Genomic DNA, 20,577 nt, shown 5'->3' with positions numbered 1-20,577 from the left:
TGGACTGAATCTCTGAAACCATGAGTCAAAATTAACTTTTCCTCCTCTAAGTTGTTCTTCTCAGGTCTTTTGGTCACAGCAAAGAAAAGCTGACTAAAATACATACCAAACCTGAACTAATTTGCTCAAGGTCCCATACCCACTTAATGAAAATTTGTACAACCAGACTTCAACATATAGTGAACATTTAAATGCACTCTAAAATATACTTACAATTGCTCCATTGATACCTCTTTCACCTCTGGGACCTTTAGCACCTGGTCCTCCCTAAAATACATAGTAAGGGCACATTTTAGTTTGAGGATAGGAAAGTAAAAGGAAGTTGATAAATGAAAATTGCTTAAGGAATTAAGTCTCAAAAAATCATGACTTCCATAGCTACTTGCAAAATACTGAAGTAAAAAATTCACTTCAGGGCTGAGGTCTCAATGGTAGAACATGTGCAAGGCCCTGAGTTCAGTTCCCAGCACCACACACACACACACACACACAAAAAGTCGTGTCATTGAACTATGTGCAGGAAGAGAATTTCAAAACTTTGAACATTCTAAATGTCTTACTTTGACATTTTATATACCTCACTGATATCAAAATTTGAAGTTCATTTGAAAATTTGAGGTTTATTAGGAAAAGCAATATTACTTGACTACAGTAAAGAGAAAAATATGTTTAGGAACTCTGTGAATTACATTTTTCAGGGAAAATAATATCCCAAAAGAAGAGGATCTTAAATCTCTCAGAACCTCAGAAAATGTACTTAACCTAATAGGAATTCAGAAACCACTGAGCAAAGACAAAATAAGTCCATTAATGTGACCTCATGACTAAAGAAAAAATTGCTCAAAAACATCTGTCACACATAAAATATAATCATATCTATAAATGTAATTCAGGTAAGTCACTGTCACTTAAAAAGTGATAACTTGATTGATATTTTGATTCTGTATTTGAAAAGCTATTTTGCTTGTTATTTGCTACAACCCAATTATAATAAAATTTGGTGTTCTGAGAATTTTTGAGCTGTTCCTATTTTAATTATCCATTTTCTTAAAAGAAGTCAACAGGGTTTAGAGTTATCATTTCATTCCTCCAAAGTGGCCCAGGTTTATTGTTGGCTTGACTAAATGAGATCTATCACTGTGTTTTTGCCTTGTGCTTCCCTACTACCCATGAGTAGACCTGGCCACAGTTTTCTCATTCAAGTTATTCAAAACTTCAGTATTTTCACCCAGAATTTGTGGCATAGCACATGTGAAATGCCCTTTTTAAATAGTATGATCATGAAATGTCTATTTCATAAGATGCACCTGTTCTAACTTCTAACTGTGGGCCAGCCTCTCAATCACAGCTCTGCTCCATTCATACAAAAACTTTCCAAGAGATGGAAGGAATTTTCAAAGTCATATAATTGTAGCTGGAAATCCATCTATAAGTTTCCTGTCTTTAAGAGAAAACCTCTCAAAGACTAGTCAACTAGCCAATTGAACTTGCTGTATCCCAGAAAACACCAATGTGTAGAAGAATTTTATGAACTCCATACTGGCAAATAGATGATCACTCCAAAGACTTAAGAAGCAAAAACAATTTTATTTTCCTTACTGCAGGTCCTGGAGGCCCTGGAGGTCCAACACTGTCCTGTGTGCATGTGCATGCATTTGGAAGAGCAGGGCATTTTGCTTCATCTCTCTGAAAATTTGAAAAGAATATTTACTTAGAGATTTGAAAGTGGGGAAGATTTCCTATCTCCCACTCCCAAAAAAGTCTGTTTCCCAACTTGAAGAAATAACTTCTTGTTAACATTACAAATAGTCTTAAACTGAAACTTGCTTGACTCCTTTATGTTTTCATTTTATGCTTTACTTTAGGAAACCACACATGACGTTACAAGACCAGCAGGACCACTAGCAACTTAATCCAATTTTCTCTAATCCAGTGTTAGAGAAGCACTGTATATCATATCAAGTCCCATTTGATTCAGAAAAAGAAACCCTTTCCATGACCTACAACTCCCTCATGTTCTGTAAGCCCACTCCCCACCATCAAATCCATCTCAATGCTTACCATTTTACCCCCTCACTTTCACTTTGCTCCAGCCCCACTGATCTACCTTCTTCGAGTTCTCAGCTATTTAGAGTACATTATGGCCTTAGAACCACTTACAATTTCCTCCAGTCAGAATGCTCTTCCTCCATTATCCAAATAGTTTTCTCCCTCACTTCATTCAGGCTCTGCCTAAATCTCACCCTTATCACTGAAGGCTGATGATACCTAAATCATTCCTTGTGCCTTTACCCTGATTTGTATGTCATCCTAGGATTCTCACTCTATAGCAGAGTACAATCAACCTTCAGTATCTGTGGGGGTTTGGTTCCAGGGCTCCTGGCAAATTCCAAAATCTAAGGATGCTCCTTATATCAAATGATGCATATTTGCTTATAACTTAAGCACATCTTCCTGTGCACTTTAAATCATCCCTAGATTATTAATAATACCTAATGCAATGTAAGTACTGTAAACAGTTGCTGTACTATACTGTTAAGGGAATAATGACCAGGAAAAATGTCCACACATGTTTAGTATGGATGCAATTTTTAAAATATTTTCAATCTGCAGTTAGTTGAATTCACAGATGCTGAATCCACAGAGAGAGAGAGCCAACTCTATACATCTCTTGTTAATTACCCCCCCCCCCCGCCTTTCACTAGGCTACTTACTTTTTATTGCTGTAACCCTAGCAACAGAACAGTGTCTGGCTTATAATGAATACTCAATAAATACTTCTTGACTAAATAATGTACACTTGTCTTGTGGATGTATGCAGTTCTTTGCTTGCAAAGCTTCAAATCCATCATGAACATTCAACTTTGTTATTACTACCACCCACACAGATGCTAAGGGGGAAGGTGAACATCTCAAAAAGAAATATGGCTATTGCTACCATCTAAAAAACCTTAAATATTCAGAAAGGTTATGATTAATTCTGTAAAATGCTCAGATTTTATAAGGAATAGGAGGGCTTTGCAGTAAGTAGGTTTGTCAAACATATTGACTCAGAAGAACTTTTCTGACTTTTACAGAATTTCCAGATATGGTTTTGTGCATTTATAGCTTGCAAGGAAGTCACACAGGCACTGGCCTGGGCTGTGTCACTGATGAGTAAATGTTATGTGTCCCGTGGCTCCAATTTGGAAATGCAGCTGCTGAGTGGCACTTCCTCTCCCAAACCATCTGCATCACAAGGACTGAGTCCTGGGGGACCATTCAGTCATTCCCTTTTGCTTACCCTAGAAGGAATATCACAGCATCTGTCTCTACTGGTCCACACTGGGCTGCAAACAATGTCAAAACTCTGGATTTGGAACTGCAAAAAACAAGAGCAATGTCAGCTACAGATGGATGAAAAACAATTTGTATTAATATTTCCATGTTTTACTCTTTGCCAGCTTCTCACACAGATTCTCCCAAGGGTGCCAGACCTTAAGAGAATGTGGCCCTTACTTCATAAGGAAAGAACATAAAAATATATGCCTGAAAAAGATAATAAGATGAAATGAATATATGAAATTCCCACTCCTGATTCTCTTCTTCAGCTAAAATGCAATCATTGAGTTTTCTGTCTTAAGTGAGCTTTTAAAGTAATGTTTGAGTTTTTGTTTTTGTTATTGCTGTTATTTATGCATTTATATGCTTAATTTTAAGACTACCTATATTCAAATCAATTTTTAATAATCCACCCTTTGTAGAAAAGTAACATTGAAGAAATGATTTCTCACACTAAAATTCATTTTTTTAAAAAAAAATGTTGACAAATAACTTTTCTATTGGCCCTCAACTATTTTCACATAACATATATCTTCTACAGCTCAAAAATATAGTTCTTTTGACAAAAACAAAAAGGTCATCTAGATGTAGTCATTCTTTTAAAAACTTGATGTAATTGTTCCATTTAAATACCAAATCCAAAATTCAACAAACAGTTTGGCTTTTAATAATAATCTCATTAAATTTTGGGCTAATTATTTCTATGTTAAACACTAAAAATTTTCCCTTTGAATCTGATAGAAAACCCTGCTCATGGAACAAAGCCAAATTAAATAAATAATGCCATTAAAAATAATAATAAGAGAAGCCAAAGAACTTCATTAGCTTTTAGGCCAATGTTTCTTGATGGACATTTAATATGAATTATCCTCATACAGTACAGTGAAAGCTTTAGATTGAGGTCTTTACTACTAGATTGCCCTGTGAACAGAGTTGGCACATTCCTGCCCTAAGCTTGAGGCAATGAAACCCAAGAGTAAGGCATCAGTTGGCCACCCTGCTACACTGATCCTTCTGGGACAGACCAATGGCTCATCTATGAGCAGACCCAGGCTCAGGACAGTCACAGTTAATGTCCACAAATGTTTAATGTCCCAATTGCACAAAAGTACTCTAAAAAATGTTATCTTTGAAGAATAAAAAAGGAACTATTTTAGATTTCACTGGATGTGCCGGTAACTCTGCATTGTTTCCCTACAACTTGGTGTTGTTTAAAGACAACTACACAGTATTTCTTGGTGCCTAGATAACTTCTTTTGTTTCTAATGGTAAGGCGCAATGTTATGGGCTGCTGATAGCATATTTTCTGAATGTAATTTTTCCAAAGTTTCAGGCTTGGCAATTTAAAACTCACTGAGAAAAAATTAATAAAATCAACTGAGCTACTTAGAAAATTTCATATCAATCTTAACACAAGGTATCAAGAAACAAAAAGATGCATTACTTACTGTGGCTGATTTCCTTTCCCCTTTAAGTAGTTTTCCAAGAATTTCATAACCATCTGTTGTGATATTTCCAGCTTCCTTTATGTCTTTTTCTATAATTTCATAGCAGTCTATGTAAATCTTAACACTTTTTGAAGTTACTACAATATGAACCTAAAAAACAAAAATTGTTTCCATTACAAAAATTTTACCAAAAAAATTAGTTGTCTTCTGCATACTTCAAATCACAGAAATTTTTAAAGGTATTTCTTAAACTATTCTCATCTCAAACCAAGAATCTTAAACTAAAAACCCAGAACCAGATTGCAATGTCAATAATGTCATTTATTAACAATATGAAACTAGACAAGTCACTTAGTGGCTGGTCTCAGTTTCTGTCATCCACATGCATACACATACTTTCTTATTTTCCCACTGTATACTCTGGCTGAGATGACCAGAATTTAGGGAGTGGGTGGAAGGACTTTGCAAACTATAAAGAACTGACAAAACAGGGTTAATAAATCATTTATACATTATGCTCAGTACAAAGAAGTTTCAGATGTCTTCCACTGATTTTGCTCAATTCAATTTTTAACTTGTTATTTCCCAGTCTCAGCCAAAAATAACTAATCAGCCGTAAAGTATCTTCTGTTGAGATTCAACTCTGGAAATTAATAGAACTTTAGATTCATTTCCTCTTAAGGAAAAAAGCACTTGTGTTAATCGATTTTGTGTCTGCTTCTGAAGACACAGAATGTTAAGAAATCTACTAGTACAGATAATTAATAAAGCATTTGTATTTCAACAATGTAAAGAATGGTCATGGGTAATCTTTGACTTGATGGTTATGTTCGTAGTTTCCACTTATATCAACACAAATACTTACTTGATGATTACTTCAAAAAGTTTGGCAAAAAGTTATAAAGAACAGAAATTCTCTTAAATGTTCTGAGTCAATACGCTTACAATTCCTAAAGTTTCATTTTTAAAGTAGATATTTTCCCACATGGATTTACCACTGGAAGATTACTTTATCATATCTATGGTAAATATGAATTACATATTGTTTTATATATGAGTGATATATAACTTACTAAAAATGAAGTTTAAAGGCCCTCAGGGCAATCAACTAATATTGAACTCAAAATGAACATTGTATAAGCATTTCAGGGATATTTATTATATAATAGGAATTAGACTCTTATGCGAATTTTATTGACTCTTTATGTGCTCAACCACAGAAGCAAACATTCACCATATGAAAACCCATAGTATCCACAAAAATTATATTAAAATAAATTTGTATCAGAATCACTCCAAACACAGGTGTCATTTTATGCTAACCATAAGGAAACACTACCTAAAAACACATTTTGTGATTATTTATTCAGTATGTTTTCCTACATTTTAAACACATACGTAGTTACATCTCAGACTGGGCTGGTCATCTGTAGATCACTGTCTCAAGTATTTACAGTAACGGACTTATTTCTCAACTGCCACTCATCTACCTTCTCAGGCTCTGACACTTCCTAAAACTGTATTTTTCACCTACTCTATTTCTTACATGGATCTACCACTCTATTATCAGTAGAACGCACACACACACACACACACACACACAAACACACACAGTTTTTCAAGAGAATGTACAGGAAGTGATAATTGTCAACCCTAAACTCATTTAGTTATTCTCTTCTCTCCAAAGGGCCCTCTTCCTGCCATCATCACTAACTTTCTTCTGCTCATTCCCAGCCAAGGTTGAAGAACTTCAGTTCAGGAATTAGATGAAGAGTGAGAGAAGAGAGCTTGACTCCTTGGCTCAGTAAGAACGCAAGTAGTTGGTGGCGATCCCAGGAAGCATGTGCACTGATGGAATACATGAGATTGGGGTAAAGGAATAGGCGGGGTGTTGTACATGTGCAATTGCAATTTGCTAAGAGGCTAGAAATTAAATCTTTTCAACACACATGCAAAACAGTAACCATGCAGAAGTAATGTTAATTAATATTAATTAGCTTGGTTGTGAAGATCGTTTCATGATCTCAAATATCACAATATCAGAACACTTCTTCGTATTCCTTAAATATACAATTTTATATATCAAAAATATCTCAATAAAGATGTTTTTGAAAAAAAGAATGAGGTGAAGCAGTGAAGGAGGAAAAGGACTTAGTGAAAAGGGAAAGGAAAAACTAAGGACAGATTATGAAATAAAAAGAAAGATAATTTAGGGAGAGAAAATGAAGTTAGTAAGAAAGAGAAAAGGGGGGTGTTATGTAAGACCCAAGAGTGCTATACCTCCCTGGGAAGACAAATAGTAAGAAGAAGGGAATGTCAAAAAACTTATCTTGATTTGTAGTAATTAATGACTGTTGCTATAGATCTCTGAAAATTACTGCCTTTTTTGGCTCAAATAAAATGAAGCATTCCATGAAAGCTGGAAATTTTTAAATAGTTACTAAGTGGTTTTTGGTTGTTTAGTAGAAGATGACTCTCAATATCTTAAGTAGATAAAAAAGAAAAAAATAAAATAGTCCTTCTTAGCATGTTACCCAAATTTAAATTATTAGGTCTATCAATGGGCCAAAAAATGGCATAAGAACTATGCCAGATTCAACATCTATTATCAGATAAGGATCAACTGAAACCAATAACATCCTCCAAACTAATTTGTTATAAGGAATTTATACTGTACTACATGAAAGTGTATAAATTTTTAAGTAAATATGCTATAGTTAGAGGATTTTTTTCTTTTTGGTTACTAACAATGTGCACATTGAAGCCTCTTTCAACTCAATAAAAGCCTTTTGCTATCCTTATCATGAATCTGATTTATGAATTAGAAAAACATTCTGGAAAGAAACCAGGTTTCCTTGAGAGTAAAAACAGCAAGAAATCATAGTAAACCTACTCAAGTTAGAGGAAGTTCAGGTCAAACTGGAAATATTTGTATTTTATATATGGGGCTAATCTTTCTGCATGCCATACTTGGAGAAATTTTAGACCTTTTGTGTAATAACTGGTATTCCTGTTAACATACTCCAGTGCATGAAAGGATATCATTAATAAGTCTATTCCTAACCTAGACTGACCCTTTTGTTTCTAATGCTCCCAACTTCAATACTTATTTGTCAACTAGTTGTCCATGGTTACATTTCACTAGCATGTTTGTAACTTTTCAATAAGCAAGCAAGCAAAAAGTTCTGTTCTGTATAGAATATTATCAATTAAAATATAATTTGCTAAATTATTAAACTTTTCAAGTGTGAAGACATAAACATTCACAATAAAATGATAAGTATAAAAATTGGTGAACAATATTATAACCATCTTATTCAGACTTTGAAAATATATTAAAACATTAATGGATTAATAGTAGTTATCTATCTTCTTTCCCTTTCCCTCTCTCTCTCTCTTTCTCTCTCTCTCTACCTCTCTCGCTCATACTGGAAATTGAACCCATGGACTTTGCTCCTGAGTTACATCCCCAGTCTTTTCATCTTTTTTTATTTTGAGGCAGGGCCTTGCTAAATTGACCAGGTTGGCCTAGAACTTGCGGCCCTCTGGTCTTAGCCTCCTAAGTAGCTGGGATCGCAGGCTGCACCACTACACCCAGCAGTAGTTATCTCTTGACTAATAGAATTATTGTTTTAATTTTTTTCTTGAAATCAATCAAATTATCTAAAATAATATTATCTTTTCAAAAGACATAGCTAGAACTCCACCAATTTAACATAACATTTTAATAAGTAATAAAAGAAATTTGTTTTTATTTTTAAGTCATTCTTTTTCTAGAAATAAGACTCAGATAATCTTACATTTTTACCTTATGAAAACTTCCATAAAATAAGGTCTTTACTTCATCTGTGTCAAATGTAACAGTTTGCACCTCGCCTCTTGTATCCTTGTTGAAGAATGATAATGTCTTACTAGAAGCTGTAAGCAATGTGAGATTGTTATTAAATTACATGCATGGCATATTTTTTATTGTAAGTATTAGCAAACCACTCTTACTGGAAAAAATTCTAAAAATTCAAATTTCACTTGCAATAATATACAAGTAGAATATTTACTGATGTGTTATATTTTTAAGTTTAATTATAAAGTATATACCAAGTATATATATATGTATTTTTTTAAATATATATTATTCAAATTCTGAATAACCAAGTACTGAGCCTGAACTTGGTTATATTCAGAAGGTCTCTAAACAGAAAAGAGAAGAAAAGAGAAAAACAGGATCAAAACTATGTCTGCATGTGCCTTAAAATAGGATAAAATCCTTACGATCTGCAATCACTCCAACTTGTGGTTTGTAGTCTCTGTCTGTAATTTGCCAAATTGCAAAAGGATCATTGGGAGTTTCTGGGAGAAGTCTGAACAATAGTATAATTGTGTATGAAGGAGGAAGTCCGTTTGGATGTAGGTCTCTGTGAGATAAAACAAAATAGATTAATAAATAAATAAGGACTTTTTTTTTTTCATCAGAAACAGAGAAAACCATTAGACCAGAATCCCATTATGTGTACTAGGGGCTGTTTACAATCATCTGATTCAATAGTAGAAGGAAAAAATTTTAGGAAATACATCAAAAGAATCAATACTAAAGACCCATTATGCAAATAGTAGTACATCATTTATTTGATAAAATCACAGAAGTCTGGGAAATTACTGAATAGTCTTTTGTTCTACTGTTAATAATGAATTTCTTCTAGACACATAGAGGACTATAAAATCACATAATAATTTTAGGGTGATAAACATTATTACATAGATATCATGTAAAGAGAATGAATCTTATTAAACATACTTAATTTTCAATGTCAGGGGGATAATATCACAGGCAAAGAGGGTTATTGTTTTAATTTCTCTCTCCCTATCACTGTTAATTTCTTACACTTCCAAATTCCTCTGTTGACATCAAACAAATCACCTCAAGAAGCTCACATGTTCCCCAAATGAAACCAACTGTAAATGTTAAGGCCATGTACATGTGCAAATGTTTAGTGCTGATAAAGGGATGTGAGTCAATTAAAAGGAAACATTTCTTGGCTTTAAGGCTGGGAGACAAAAAATTCAGTCCCCTGTGTCCTTCCAGAATTGAGTCAACCATTGTCCTGGAACAATTTTCAAAGCAGAATTGATGCTTTTCTGTCTGAGACCACGTAACACATTCTCCCTGAAGGAGGGAAAAAGGCCTAGATAATCAAATCTTGGACAGAAAAGAAGCTATGTCTCTATAAATTTTTGCCTAGGGCACAGAATGTGTCTTGTGACTGCATGTCCTCCTACAGTGTCATCGGTACTTCTGGACAATAATACTGCTATGCATTGTCAAATGCTCTGAGCAAGCTGGCAAAATGCCTTTGATGTGTTCAAGAACGATCTATCACATCCAGGTTTAAAATAATATTTTCTCCCTGTTACCTCATCTCTCAAGTAGCCCATTTTTCTTCTTCCCTATTTAACTAGCCCTTGTGAAAATAATCATTCAATTACATTTATGTTTATTTCCTTTCATTCAAAAGTTTTGACTCTTGCAAACACAATAGGATATTGTAAGTTAAAACGTAAGAGTCATATCTTGAGGTGACTGAAAGAGTTGAACATTGGTTATTGAGGTTTGCTGAAAACCAAGCACTTCAAACCAACATGGCTAACCATAAGAGTCAAGAGTTACAATGTGGTCGAACTACAATACAATCTGTGCCTTCTTAAAATAATTAGCTTTGGTTTTATTCTGAATTTTCCATTAGCTTAACCGGAGCCATTTCAAATTTCAGATGTTATTTTCTGATCCTGTCCTAAGTTTCTGAAAGCTTTATTTCTTCTTGTTCTTTTCTCTCCATACGTTGCCAAACACATATTTTCAACATTAAACATTTTAATTTTAATGAATAAAAAATACATATTTCTGTTATCATATCCAGGTGCAAACTTTCATGAACTAAAATAACAATCTCCAGAGCTACCCAACAGATTGCGAGAGTATTATCCAATAAAAACTGACTGCTGCAGGTCTGATCATAGACAAGCAAAATTACAGCAGTCTTTCATTTTCTAGAGGTCTGAAACACTAAAAAGAATTCCTGCTCTCATTCTTTACCTATTCCATCCAGTCATTCTGCTCCATAGGGGGATACATTCACAATAATAAGCTGCTGTCCTGTTTTAACAGCCTCTCTTAGAAGGAGCATACCTACAACCCTGTCCTTCAATTCAAAAGGATCAGGCTGAGATTCTTGGATCTGGGAATAGTGGGTCACGCATCCCAGTTCCCTGCTTACAACCTGCCACATAAACTGTCGGAAAATTATTAACCCAACTCTATTTAGGGAAAACAGACTAGGTCATCTATAATGAGTCTTCTGACAGTTCTGAAGTTCCAGGATCCTAGGAAGTCAGCAAAGAGTCCACAAACCTCTTGCCCATTATAAGAAAAAGGGAACCTCCTGTTTTCACACTTACGCAGTAGGTTGATTCACAAAGGCATTCTTCTGAAGCCTGTAAGCAGAGTAGCTGGGGAAAGACCCTGACTCCAAAGAGACTCCTTGGACGGAAGCAAAATTCTTTTCTGTCAAGTTGTATGCTTCAAGCATCTTAAATCCTTTATATCAAAGAAGAAATTACTAAAATGAGTATATTTTAATTATTTTATTCCTTAAATTTAGAAATAAGTTAGTCCAAGGACATAAATGCTTACCTGGTGAGGTGTAGCCATCCAAGTAAATGAGAGGACAACCTGCAATGTACAGCGTTCTTTAAGTATGACTCACCAACAGTATATACAAATTCTACAAACTCACAGAAAGTGGTGATGTGTGCATAACAATTCATGAAACTGTTCATTCATTTATATAAGTTAACTTGTCAATTTAACCTTTTATAAGTTATTTCTTGTAGGTTTCTTATGTATAAGAAAAATACACTATTAATCAGTATAACAAAAGTTTTCTGAATATTCTCTAGTCCAATTGGAATTTTACAATTTTCTTAAAAATAATAAATTGGAATTGAAAATATTTTGCCTGTTTTTCAATAAAGAAACTCTCTCCCAAAAAAATGTGAGTTTATGTAAAAGGAGAAGACTTCATTCATTCCTAACCCCCTTTTCTGCCAAGCCTCCAGCCTCTCACTGCTTACTGTACATAACAGTGACAAGTATACCACAATTTTCACCCTGGACCTCCCAAAGCCAGAGGTTCCAGACAGCTGCATCCAGGAGCGGAAGGGAGACAATTCCAGCCCTCTACCCACTTTCACTACAGCAGCTCACTCTGAAGTTCAGCATAGGTTTTCCGGACGTTTATTCACTACTGCCAGCTCAAACCAGAATTTTATATTTATGATGTAAGGTTTAATAGGGGAAATATGGCATTTGTAAACTAAAGCCCTGCCTAGGATTAGGAGTATAAACTGGTCACATAATGGTCTCCATTATGTAATACCCAAGAATTACTGCTAATGGATGAGGAAGATGATAAATTGACTTAATCGATCTTTAGTCCTTCATTGTAGTTTCAAAGCTGAACGTGGTATAAGAAAAATCTAAACCCAAACAAATGAAAATCAGCTGAATTTTCATGGAGCGCACAAGGACAAGCCAGTTGATCTATTGCTTTCTTGAAGCATGAATGTTGACAGAATACCAACTAGTAATAAATAGGAAAAATCTTCAACTCACAGAAGAGTTTCTATATATGCAATTCCAAGCTGAAGATTAATTTACCTAAACGTCACAGCACTGAGGTGTTGGGAAGAGATTATATTAAAATGTTTAACTTCCATATAAGGGTTATTATATCCTCAAGGCTAAAAACAGATTTCTGTCAAGCACACATTTAGCATGATCTCAATGGAATGATGACTCATCAGGTTTTCAAGTGATTTCCCAGGATCTATTTTTGCAGAGACTTGATCCCATATAGTGGGATTCTATTCAGTCTATAAATAATCATTTCCTAAGACAATGAAATTATGAACCTATGTTGACCATGACTTACTTGAAGTGGCAGTTTCACAAACAAATGTAATAAGGTTGTCCTCAATCTTCTCAAAAGATTCAAAGTCATCCACAATGAACACATGTCGTTCACTTGGCTTGCTGGCGATATTGGCAAGCTCATTGTAGTCAACATCAGCCACACCAACTACAAAGACACTGAACCCTGAAAAGTAGCATTTATAGAATGAATTGTATGTTCTTTTTCTGTTCTTTATTGTTTGAATAATTCAAAATAAAATCTTATCATTTTCTCAGCATGTACAGCAAGTCCTTATATTTGACAATAATGGATAAATATGTTCTTTTAATGAATATGTGCACTGGGCATGGCGGTACACTTCTGTAATTCCAGGGACTTGGGAGGCTGAGACAGAAGGATTGAAATCAGCCTCAGCAACTTAACAAGGTTCTAAGAAACTTAGTGAGAACCTGTCTCAAAACAAAAAATAAAAAAGGTCTGGGGATGTGGTTCAGCGGTTAAGCACCCTTGGATTCAATCCCTGGTACAAAAGAAAAAAAATTCAAATATGGTGATGAATATGTGCTTGTTGCAAAGGCATCTATTTTCTGGTTTATAAAGTTTGATTCATTGGATCTCCTAATATAATAGCCTATCAATTAAAAGATAAAGCTTTTAACAGCAGAGAGACTTGGTGTGGGGCACACAACCCCCCACTAATCCATTGTCCTAATGTACACAGGAATACTGTAACTTTCTTAGGTACCACTAAAAATTTAAGCATGTGTGACTCAGAAACCAAGAATGGGCTATTTTAAATCTGAATTCTTGGACCTGATTTTTCTCAACAAACTCAGGCTCAATGGCAGCAATTTGACCACCTTCAAAATAAAATCTGCAACTCCCAGTGGCAATAAACATTCCTTTATTTAGACTAATACAAATAAACAAAGTTTTCATTCCAAAAGCTTAATTCAACATCAGGAAAAAAAAAATAGGCTTTGAAAGGAATGTAAAGAGAGTGTGTGTGTGTTTTGTGTGTGTGTGTGTATGTGTGTGTGTGTGTGTAGTAACTAAAAAAAACAAGCATTCATAATCCCAAATCCCAAACTTAAATCAACTAGGAACCCAAAATATGCAGAAATCTGCTGAAAGTGTATGACCTAATGAGAAGACATTAATAATTAGTGCAAAGAAAAATCTCCACTGAAAGAAGACAGTACGACAGCACTAATCATGACTCATAATTTTAGCCAAAGAATTATGTATGTGCAGATGACTAATTCCATGTAACAAAGTGCCTTACAATTTGCTGCCACAGATCATGCATGGCATAGAATTCCTTCTAAAATACATCTACCTCAGACCCTGCTTAGGGCCACAGGGACAGAGAGGGTGTTAATGCAAGTACTGAAAGACCTAGTTTCATCTCTAACAATCCTAAATAACTAATCCAAAAGGCAAAGGGCTTCCAGGGTGTTTTGGTGGCAAGATCTTACCCAACCCCGACCTCAGGCCCCTAAGAGATAGCTTCCTGAGACCTTAGCATTTCTTATTTGCAGTACATCTAGCAATCTGCTTCAGGTCTGCCTCTGTAAAGAGAGCTACAGCTGAAGAAATCCTATGTCTCTCCTTGCTTAGGAACCAGCCTCAGGATTCATTTCTGCCATGGCAGGGAGTTGCTCAAGGATTATCCCATTATCACAGTTTTCATTTTTGAGTAATTATCTGACTATTCTATAATTTAAATTTAAATTAACATTACAGGGGTACAGAGTACAGAGTAAAATGGAATTATAACATAAAATCAGTAATTGGAGTTTTTTTTTTTTAAATCATTGCTGAACATTTAAAGGTTAAAATAATGAGTTCAATCAAATCCATGTCTGTGATTACCTGACTGCTGGATGACAAAGGCCGCCTTCTTGACCTCATCCTGTGACCGCCCATCCGTGACCACAACCAGCACCTTGGGAACATTCTTCCTCATGCCACTCTCCCAGGTCAAGACCTTCTCCTTGATAAATGTGAGGGCCTTGCCTACAAGGTGTGGCATGGAACATTTTAGTATCACCTCAGTAAAAAATACCTAATTGCCATTAGTTATGTCCAACTGATAAGCGTCTGAACATTAGGGTGAGATGGATGATACACTGTTCTGTCACCCCAACTGCTTTGGAGAGTGAGAGTCCACAGAAACTCTGATTAGCTGTACCTGTTCTTGTGTTTCCTCCTCTGTACCTAATATTCTGGAGGGCCCCAAGGGCTAGGGCCTTGTCATTGTACGTGTTCAGCTTGAACTCAGACTTGACCTCATCACTGTACTGCACAAATGAAACCTGAAAGAAAATGTTGTTTACCAGTGAGTATCAGTTATCTAATTTAACATTTCGATCTTTGAGAGCTTCCTCTAGCTGCAGAATGGAGAGAGGGGTGCCTTAGACCTGGCAAAATATTTTAAGCTCTTTATGGTTAATATTTTGACACTGACTTCTGTTGTCTCATTAAACTCTCTAATTTTCAGTCCTTCAAGGAAATAGTCATAATTGACATTAACAATGAAAATATGCTGTAATTCGTATGTACCTTTCTCTAGGATGTAGGCAGAGAAAGGTAAATCTGTATAACACTGAGGTCCCAACATTAGCAACAAGGACACATTATCCTGAACTCAAATGTTGGAGTTCTGAGCCTACCATATCATCTCATTGACTACATTCATTTTTAATGGTAATAGAGAAATGGTGTAAGGGTGATGACAACCAGAACTCATGACAAACAGTGATAATGTCATTTGGGTAGAAAGAGTATAAGCTTTAGAGTAGCTCAAATCCTGGCTCTATTCATTAATAGTTGTGTGACACCGGGCAAGTTCCCCAACACTCTGGGCTTTAGTTTTATTGGTAAAGTGGAAATCATCATATTTACCTTCTTGGGTTTCTTTTTTTTTTTTTTTTTTGCAGTGCTGGGGATTGAACCCAGGGCCTTGTGCATGCGAGGCAAGCACTCTGAGCCATATCCCCAGCCCCCTTCTAGGGTTTCTTTAAGGACTATAATTATCACATATACAGATGAATTGGTACACAGAAGTTAATAAAATACAATAGCTGTCTGTATTAGAAATCTTGATTTCTAAAAAGGATGAAAACAGCTTATTACCTGTAGCTAGACTCTTAGATTTCTTTCAATAGAACACTTATTTTTAAGCCGGGGAGGGGGGGGAAACTGCCTCATTATTCACATTAAATGAAGAATATGGTCAGACTTTATTCTTCTCGGGTTGAACAATGTCTACAGGATTATTTCAGGGTTTGAAATTTAGTATATTTCATAAAGTACTATTTAATTACAAGGATATGATTTCCTTTTGAAATTACTTGTCATTTATTTCCAAATAACTTGTTTTTATAATGTCTCAAAGATGCCACAATGACATACACACTGCCAAAAGAAAGAATAAAATTCACCAAAATGAATAGAGAAGAAAGGGAAAAAAGGATTTTAGATATTTAGATAGAAGAGAATCACACAAATAATGACAATATAAAGTGATATTTGCTGTAATGGCAATACAGAAAAATTACTTCAGGAGCATGGAATGCCTAAAACCATCAGGAAGCCTCACCAGAAGGGTTGGAATTGGAAGGGGTCTTCAAGGAATAGCAATAACAGACTGAATCAGATTCTCAAAGGAGTTTGAGGAGCCTGCCCAAAATAGTTTAGAGCCACTAGGCCTGAGTGTTTCTCTGTCCATGGGTATGCTGGGAATGGTGGATGAAATTCTCAGCTTCACAGGCAGGTTTTGACTAACTGATGAATTATTCTTGGAGGTCTCTCACAGAAATATAGCTATTCTCACTTCCTAATCTAGCACAAGTAAATCCGAAGCAATTTACCAGCAATATAATTGGAAGTTATCATTTTAGGAAAACAAATTGAATACCCTTCAGGTCAATAATAGACATTCTTCTGGACAGAATAATATCTGTAATGTAATAATAGAGGAGGCAGCAGAGACCACACAGTCACTCCAATCACTACAGTCTTCTCACTTTACAGGACGTGACAATCACAATTCATTTGATGTCCAGAACTTTGGATGACCTTTTATGGAAATGTATCCTTGCTGGAAGTTTTAAGCACATTGCAATCAGAATGCCCTAAATTCTCCAGCAGGAATATCATGTAACCAAAGATAAAAATGAGAGGGATATTTATTTTCTATTTATTTATCATTAACACCCAAATCCTTCCTAAAAATACATATTTAATAGCAATAACAAAGAGTAAGGGTCAAAATAAGAGTTTTTGATGAAATAACTTTCTAGCTGAAAAGGAAATAGCAAGACACTACAAATAAGTAACCACTGATAGAAAGATACTCACCTGAATCCCAGCAGGACTGATTTCATCAAAGGCTCCCACAGTATTGAAGATGAATTTTACAACTTTGTTAAAATTGTCATCCCCAATACTCCAAGAGGCATCAGTCAAGAATACAATATCTGCCTTGGCCCCTTTGCATACTGGGGAAAAAAAAAAAAAAAACAGAGTAAACCCCAAGTCTCATTAACTCTTCTATTCAAATGAGATCGTGTAATAATGTAGGAAGACACCTTACTACTTAGAGTGTGGCTCAATGACAAGAGCACAACCTGCAAGCATGTCAGAATGCAGACTCCTGGGCCTCGCCCCAGACTTCCTGAATCAGAATCAGCAATAATAAGATGCGCAAATGACTCAAGTGCACAATACAGAAGCACAGATCTAACAGACCCTGATTCTTGCCCTGAGATCATTCTTGTTTAGGTCCATTATGCAAAGATATGCTATTTGCTCAGAAACTCTTCCAGTGGCTTCAAACAATAAATGAATTGGAACATCAAATGAAGTGTTGGTGAGGATGTGGAGGTAAAGGTACACTCATACATTGCTGGTGAGACTGCAAATTGGTACAACCACTATGGAAAGAAGTATGGAGATTCCTTAGAAAACTTGAAATGGAACCACAATTTGACCCAGTTCTCCCATTCCTCAGTTTATACCCAAAGGACCTAAAATCAGCATACTACAGTGACACAGCCACATCAATGTTTGTAGCAGCTCAATTCACAGTAGCTAAACTACGGAATCAACCTAGGTGCCCTTCAACAGATAAATGGATAAAGGAAATGTGGTATATATACACACTGAAATATTACTCAGCCTTAAAGAAGAATACAATTATTGCATCTGCAGATAAATGGATGGAGCTGGAGGATATCATGCTAAGTGAAATAAGCCAAACCCCAAAAACCAAAGGCAGAATTTTCTGTGATAAGTAGATGCTGATCCATCATGGGGTGGGGGTGGGCATTGGGCAGAGGGTTAGGAAAGAATGGAAGAACTTTGGATTGGGTAGAGGGGAGTGAAGGGAGGGGCTGTGGGGGTTGGGAAGAATGGTGGAATGAGATGAACATTATTACCCTTATGTACATGATGATTACACAACCAGTGTGACTCTGCACCATGTACAGCCAGAGGAATAAGAAGTCATGCTACTTTTGTGTATAATGTGTTAAAATGCATTCTACCGCCATGTATAACTAATTAGAACAAATTTTTAAAATAAATAAAGAAATATATTTGAGTCTTTTTAGACTTGGAAGCTAAACAAAAATTCTAAAGAAAAATTTAACATACAGAATTTATAATACCAAGAGTGAGCTTTAATGTAAACCACAGACTTTGGGTGGTAATGATGTGTCGATGTGACTCATCAATTATGACAAATGTACTGGTCTGATGAGGGGTGTTGAAAGACTGGGGACGAGAGGGGAGGACACAGGTGGTTTATGGGCACTCCCTATACTTTCTGCTCAATTTTGTTGTGAAACCAAAATACCTTAGAAAATAAAATTTATGTTACAAAAAAATCATTTTATGTTTTGTGGTTTTGTTCTTCAATGCTAGAGATTGAACCTAGGGCCTCATGCCTCTTAGGTAAGCCCTCTACCACTGAGCTACACCCCTAAACTCCAACATCATCGTTTTAGCCGAGATTATTTATTGAACTTCTCTCAACAGTCCAATTTAAAGAAAACTATTATTATTTTACCCTTTAATAATACACTTTTATTTTTTAATTTACTTATATAACAGGTTTAAAAAGTTACAATAATCTAGGTTCTTCTAATATGAAATGAAAATACTTCTGAAATCTGAAATACTTTCTGAAAAACAGAATGTAAAAAAAGAATAAACCCAGTGGTTATTTAACTTAAACATAATTTGATGGAGCCCTAAAGAATTGCCCCCAAATAACTGAGACACCAATTCAGAGTGTCTTTTTACCAGTTCACTGCAACTGACAATTAGGTCTCAAACTTTAGTGAATGGAAATTTTTTTAGTTTTGTGTAATCCAGGGTTCTTCTCAAATCAGAAGCCAGAAATTCCAAAATCAAAGCCTTAGGGATTAGTTTGCAGATATAGCCAAAAAAGGTTCACAGTGCCTCTTGATGCCAGCAGCAGCCAGCAGAAAGAAATCCCTACACATGACTATGGACTTTGGAAGGTGTTTCTAGATCTCAACCTGCAAAACTGAGAAAACGGAATTTCAGCTGAAGAACTAGAGAAGGTTATGACTGATTTTATTCACACTAAAATGTTCCAGGAGAAGGAGAGGTACAAACTACTGGTAATCTTTTCTTGCTATCTGAAAACTCTTTATCAGGAACAGTAAATCAGGAATGTTCCATATCAACTGTAAATGATGTACATAAGGCATAACTAAGAATTTGCAAATCCCTAAATTCACTGTATAGTTCGTTTTCTGAACTTACCATCCCGGGCTGGTGGAATAGTGGGAGGAGGAGGAGGTGTGGGGGGCTCTGTAGGAGCTTCAGTTGGTTTTAAGGCTAAAATTCAAAAACAATAATCAGAAAAATACAACATGTGCTTATTTCATATCCTAAAAAGTAAATCTTAAGAGCAATTTGAATCCTCAATAACAAATCAAGTCTTGTAAAATAAGGCTCCAGGCTCATTGGCACTGAATACGGGGAATTCTATTCTATCCAAACTTGATGTCCTTGAGTTTTCACATGAACTACGGATACTGACACAGATTCAATGGGAAAATGCAAAGCCTTCAGAGAGTGCTAAATGACTAAAAGTCACTAATAAGGATGCACAGTCGCCTTCTCATGGTCAGAGCTATGTCCTCCTGTTAGCCCTTTCCTGAAAGTAGCACCCATTCTGTAACAGGGACAACCTGGAATGACTGCAGATGAAGGTCCTGAGACGATCATAGTCTACTCTGAGGACTACATCAATTACTGCCACTCACAGGAAGAAGGGCCTGAGCAGGTGTCTCTTAAGTCCTCCACACCTCAGTGTTCTATTCTGAAGCCTAATGGAGGATTTTAAAATTGCTCAAAAACTTACTAGTGTGTTCTCTGACAGGGACACCTGGCCCCTCGAGATTTGGTGTCTGCACAAAAACAGTGACCCCATACTCAGCATCTGGTGAAAGGCCAGTGAAGCAGTGACTGGTTTCTGATCCACGCACTGTAATTTCTTGTCCTCTGGTTCCTGATTATGACAATGAGAAATGCCAGTATTATCATCTATTACATTTAAAGAATCTTATAATCATTTTATAAATAAAATGAAATATTCTTTACTGAAGTTCAAAATGTTTTCACTATGGGCTCCAGTTCATTTTTTTTTAACACACATACCATCTGCAGGGCTTAGTTTCAGCCTGTAGGAGGTGGCTGCCCGGTGAGGTGACCATCTGACACAGAATGTATCCCACCCAACCTGGTAAGTTTTCAGATCTGTCACATTTAAATACACTACAAAATAAAGAAAGGGGGGA

The 20,577-nt window shown here is 35.7% G+C and overlaps 1 protein-coding gene across 3 annotated transcripts in view; it reads right to left on the bottom strand.

The window, feature by feature from the left end:
- Positions 1-20,577, bottom strand: part of COL12A1 (collagen type XII alpha 1 chain) — a 108,555-nt gene that overhangs the window by 17,686 nt on the left and 70,292 nt on the right. For all 3 annotated transcript variants that reach the window (XM_079146436.1, XM_079146437.1, XM_079146438.1), the window contains 15 exons: positions 20,438-20,554; positions 20,142-20,288; positions 19,538-19,612; positions 17,102-17,241; positions 14,931-15,054; positions 14,612-14,755; positions 12,755-12,919; positions 11,455-11,493; positions 11,220-11,358; positions 9,039-9,181; positions 8,578-8,687; positions 4,770-4,919; positions 3,284-3,361; positions 1,600-1,686; positions 214-267 (listed from right to left, as the gene is read on the bottom strand). In XM_079146436.1, coding sequence (XP_079002562.1) covers positions 214-267; positions 1,600-1,686; positions 3,284-3,361; positions 4,770-4,919; positions 8,578-8,687; positions 9,039-9,181; positions 11,220-11,358; positions 11,455-11,493; positions 12,755-12,919; positions 14,612-14,755; positions 14,931-15,054; positions 17,102-17,241; positions 19,538-19,612; positions 20,142-20,288; positions 20,438-20,554 — 1,712 coding nt within the window. The remainder of the gene's footprint in view (positions 1-213; positions 268-1,599; positions 1,687-3,283; positions 3,362-4,769; positions 4,920-8,577; positions 8,688-9,038; positions 9,182-11,219; positions 11,359-11,454; positions 11,494-12,754; positions 12,920-14,611; positions 14,756-14,930; positions 15,055-17,101; positions 17,242-19,537; positions 19,613-20,141; positions 20,289-20,437; positions 20,555-20,577) is intronic.

This window comes from Sciurus vulgaris (genome assembly GCF_902686455.1).
Source record: "Sciurus vulgaris genome assembly, chromosome: 7".
Taxonomy (NCBI): domain Eukaryota; kingdom Metazoa; phylum Chordata; class Mammalia; order Rodentia; family Sciuridae; genus Sciurus; species Sciurus vulgaris.
This window is presented reverse-complemented; position numbering and strand designations above follow the sequence as displayed.